The sequence below is a fragment of the Helobdella robusta genome, assembly GCF_000326865.2.
Source record: "Helobdella robusta unplaced genomic scaffold HELROscaffold_85, whole genome shotgun sequence".
In the NCBI taxonomy this organism is placed as follows: Eukaryota; Metazoa; Annelida; class Clitellata; order Rhynchobdellida; family Glossiphoniidae; genus Helobdella; species Helobdella robusta.
In genome coordinates, this window is record NW_008705490.1 from 483,338 (window position 1) to 487,444 (window position 4,107).

Here is a 4,107-nt window from a genome sequence, read left to right on the forward strand (position 1 = left end):
GGGATACGTTTTATTCTTTTTTCTCTGTAATTTAAAAATAAGTAAGAATGCTTACACGCACACACACACACACACACACACAATTACATTAAGTAGCTATATAGGTAGGTTAGATAGGCATAATTTTAATTGTAGGTAGGATAGATAGGAAGCATCCAACACTAATGTAGTTGAATAGGTAGGCGCGTAAGTTTATCTCTTCTATTTTTTCTTGCACAAACATTACACGCATCAGCGTATTACACACACACACACACACACACACAAATACATACATAAATACATATGTTAGTATTTAAGCGTAATTTTATTTTCAATACACATTCTAATTTATTATTACTAAGGTTGAGAGTAATTTAATTTCATAGGTAGTTAAGGGCAATAATGTAATTCTAGGAACAATCTTGTAATGTAAATTAAAACGCTGTATGTGTATCGATAGGTAGGTTAATTATAAGTTTTATATTATTATTATTATGTTGGAACCCAAGGCATTACGTAGGTGGTGGGGTGGGTGCCGAATGGCCAATGAATTGGGCTCTTGAGTTTTTTTAATTTTAGGTAAGTTAAGGCCATAATGTAATGAATAGGTAAGTTAAGGCTACGTTGTAACACATACTCATTAATAGATTTAGGGTTTAAGTTTTATATTAATATTACTAAGTTGGAGCCCAAGGCATAACGTAGGTGGTGGGGTGGGTGCCGAAAGGCCAATGAATTGGGCTCTTGAGTTTTGTAATTTTAGGTAAGCTAGGGCTTAATTGTAATGAATAGGTAAACTGAGGGTACGATAGCCGATAGACTCTGAATTTCAAAGTCTCTTGTCAGAGGTAAGCCTTGGTGGCCAGTGGTGAACCGGCAATGGTTTACTATCCGGACGGCAATGGTTTACTATCTGCACGGTAATGATTTACTATGCGGCATGGCCATAGTCTACTACCCGCACGGCTTCCGGTCGGCAAATGGTTTACTATACGCACAGCAATAGTCTACTATCCGCACGGCAATGGTTTACTATCCGGTGCCCTGGCTGTCGGTGAACCTCTGTGCAAAGGAGGGAGAATGAAGGGGGACTTTCGACTATCGTACCATTAACAATTTAATATAGATTCGTTAAGGTAAATGAATAGGTAGATAGGATTATTTTTATTAAGCAATTTGAGATGCAGGCACCGCAGAGCTTTCTGATGAGAATTTTCTCTTTCTCCATTCCACGGGCTGTGTTTCAACAACAATCTCGAGGAGGACTGGCACCAGTTTTGGAGGACAACGTAGGAACCGGAAAGCATTCAACATTTTGCCTTCGTCGAATGGACGACGGTAAGTTTTTTTTTTACATTTTAGTCTTTTTATTATTTTTAGGTATTATTTATTTGCCATTATTTCCATTTTAAAATTTTTTGCTTTTAAGATTCTAACATTCATTTACTACTACGCTAATAAAAAAATTGTCTACAGAATGATGAGAGGTGGGCAGTGGTGGGAGTCAGCACGTTTCAGATGGTGGTGTCATGATGATTTACGTATGATGGTGTGGTGTAGGAAGAATCAGCGCGTTGGCTGTTCGACTGACACTCAGAAGTTCGGATGAAATCTTGTGTGCCGATCTGAATGTGGTGGTCGGTGCGGTCGGTGCAATGGATTGAAATAACGACGATTTTTGAAGTAAGGTTTAGTTTCGTTTTTTTTATTTTTCTCATTCATTTTTTTCCTCAATCTTTCGAATTATTCTTCCATTAATTGACGTTAATTCGTTCTATTCATTCATTCATTCATTCATTCATTCATTCATTCATTCATTCATTCATTCATTCATTCATTCATTCATTCATTCATTCATTCATTCATTCTTTTAACTAATTATTTAATCATTCAGTTCATCATTTATTCGTTCGTTCCTTTGTTCCTTGATTTACTACTAAGCTAATAAAAATAACTTTTTACAGAATGATGAGAGGTGGGCTGTGGTGGGCGTCAGCACGTTTCACATGATGGTCTCATGATGATCGTTCCGATGACAATTTGAAGAAAACAACAACGACGATTTTTGAAGTATGGCTTAGTTTTTTTTTTAAATTTTCTCATTCATTTTATCACTATCTTTCAAATTATTCCTCCACTAATTGATTCATTCTATTTATTCGTTAAATCATTCAATTCATCATTTATTCGTTCGTTCCTTTCTTCCTTGATTTACTACTAAGCTAATAAAAATATCTTTACAGAATGATGAGAGGTGGGCTGTGGTGGGCGTCAGCATGTTTCAGATGGTGGTCTCATGATGATCGTTCCGATGACAATTTGAAGATAATATTAAAAAAAATTTGTTCTTGTCCCATTGTTCTTGTTCCATCGTACCATTGAAAGTACTCGAATTTGTCATCTCAATCAATCAATCAATCAATTAGCTTATAAAGCGCCATTTCCGCGATGTTCAACAGCGCTCCTCGATGAATTTTGAAAACAGATGGGTCTTGAGATCCGCTCTGAACTTCGCAAGTGATGGAGAAGTAGTCAGAGAAGTAGGTAGATAAGTTGCTTTTTTTCCAATGGCTTGTTTTTTACTTTAAAGATTTATTTTTTTTTTTAATTTAGTGTTTTTCAGTATACGGTCAAATTCATTCCATCGATGCGTGTCAGATGATGGTCGGTGCAATGGAGGTTCGTCCGTAGTGAGTGAAGAAGTTTTTGGAGAGTACACGCCCGCACATTTACACACACACACATCAATAAAACACACACATACACAACATCCATTCATTCGGTGTCGTTGTTGTTATGTTTTTCTTCAACTTTCTATTTTCTTTACCAGACTTAATTAAATTCGTAGGTAAGTTAGGGATTGAGATGAGTTGAACAATCGCAGTTAGGCTAGGGCTTAACATTAGTTAAAAAGTTTCAAGTAAAATAAAATACCTAAAACATGTAAAATTCCGAAAACGTAGAAAAACATATTTGTAGGTAGGTGAGTTGAGTTAATGATTATAAGTAAGCTAGGGCCCTGAGAATAATTTAATAGTAGGTAGGTGACTGACTACTATTCTTGCGACTTTTTATTAGTTTTTTGTGATGTGTTTTCGCTTCACAGCCCCACACCAACAAAACAAACTACATTTTATTCTCGTCGTCGTCTTAAATTTTACCTTTTTGAACAATCTTTTTAATAATGTCTATTTATTTATTTAATTATTTATTAAATGTTGATTGGTTTCTAGTTTTTTTAATTTGGTTATATAATTTTTGGATATTTCTTGATTTAATAAAAGCAACTATTGTGTTTTTCTTTCTTTACTAAAATCTCAAAATTGTTTGTAGATTTGTACAGTTAAGTGTTTGTTCGAGTTTGAACAAGCCTGCAAATATTTTTCAAATATGGTTCATTGATTGGTTGGTTGATTAGTTGATTGAATGAATGGTTGGTTGATTGATTGGTTGATTGATTGATTGATCTCATAGTATTTTATATATGAAAAAAAAATCCGATTAAGCCAACATACGGCTTTACTTGGCCACTGTATTTTACCAGACAAAAGCAATTTCTTTATTTATATTGACAAAAATAATTGTGAAATGAATATATTGACTTATTTAAAGCAATATATGTAAAGAAAATTGCCGTGGCACTGTTGTATGAGACCCAGTAAGCCACTGCAGTAAGCCAACGTATGATTTCAGCAACCATAATTTCTATGAGCACCAGCAGAATGTAAAATATGCATTGAATATAATGAAGATAGTTGTTCAAATAACAATTTTGATTTATTTAGGTCGTTTATTTCATGAGCAAACAAATTTTTAACATGATCGAATAGTGTAAAAAAGGGTGACTTTAGTTCAATCCTACTAAGCCAACCTTTGGCTTCAGTAAAAACCCACCGGATTTCACAGGACCAAAAGTATAATTTTTATATTCAAATTAACAACAATAATTTAATAATACATAATTTTATTTAATAAAATCATAATTTTATTTAATAAATTACTACAATGTTTTAAGCATATTAAGTCAAGTAAATATTTCATATAGCTTGCTCGTTAAAATCCATGCAATTTCGAAAGCCAATAATCCAAGCACGACAAATTGTTCTAATTATATGAAATTATCCA

The 4,107-nt window shown here is 33.8% G+C and overlaps 1 protein-coding gene across 1 annotated transcript; it reads left to right on the top strand.

Annotated features, from left to right (window-relative positions):
- Window positions 1-1,163: 1,163 nt before the first annotated feature.
- HELRODRAFT_182392 (hypothetical protein) lies at window positions 1,164-2,673 on the top strand (the record flags this gene model as incomplete). Its single annotated transcript, XM_009032657.1, has 4 exons — window positions 1,164-1,320; window positions 1,543-1,628; window positions 2,442-2,522; window positions 2,596-2,673. The coding sequence occupies 4 exons, from the start codon at window positions 1,164-1,166 to the stop codon at window positions 2,671-2,673; spliced, it is 402 nt and encodes a 133-aa protein (XP_009030905.1).
- Between the last annotated feature and the right edge of the window lie 1,434 nt (window positions 2,674-4,107).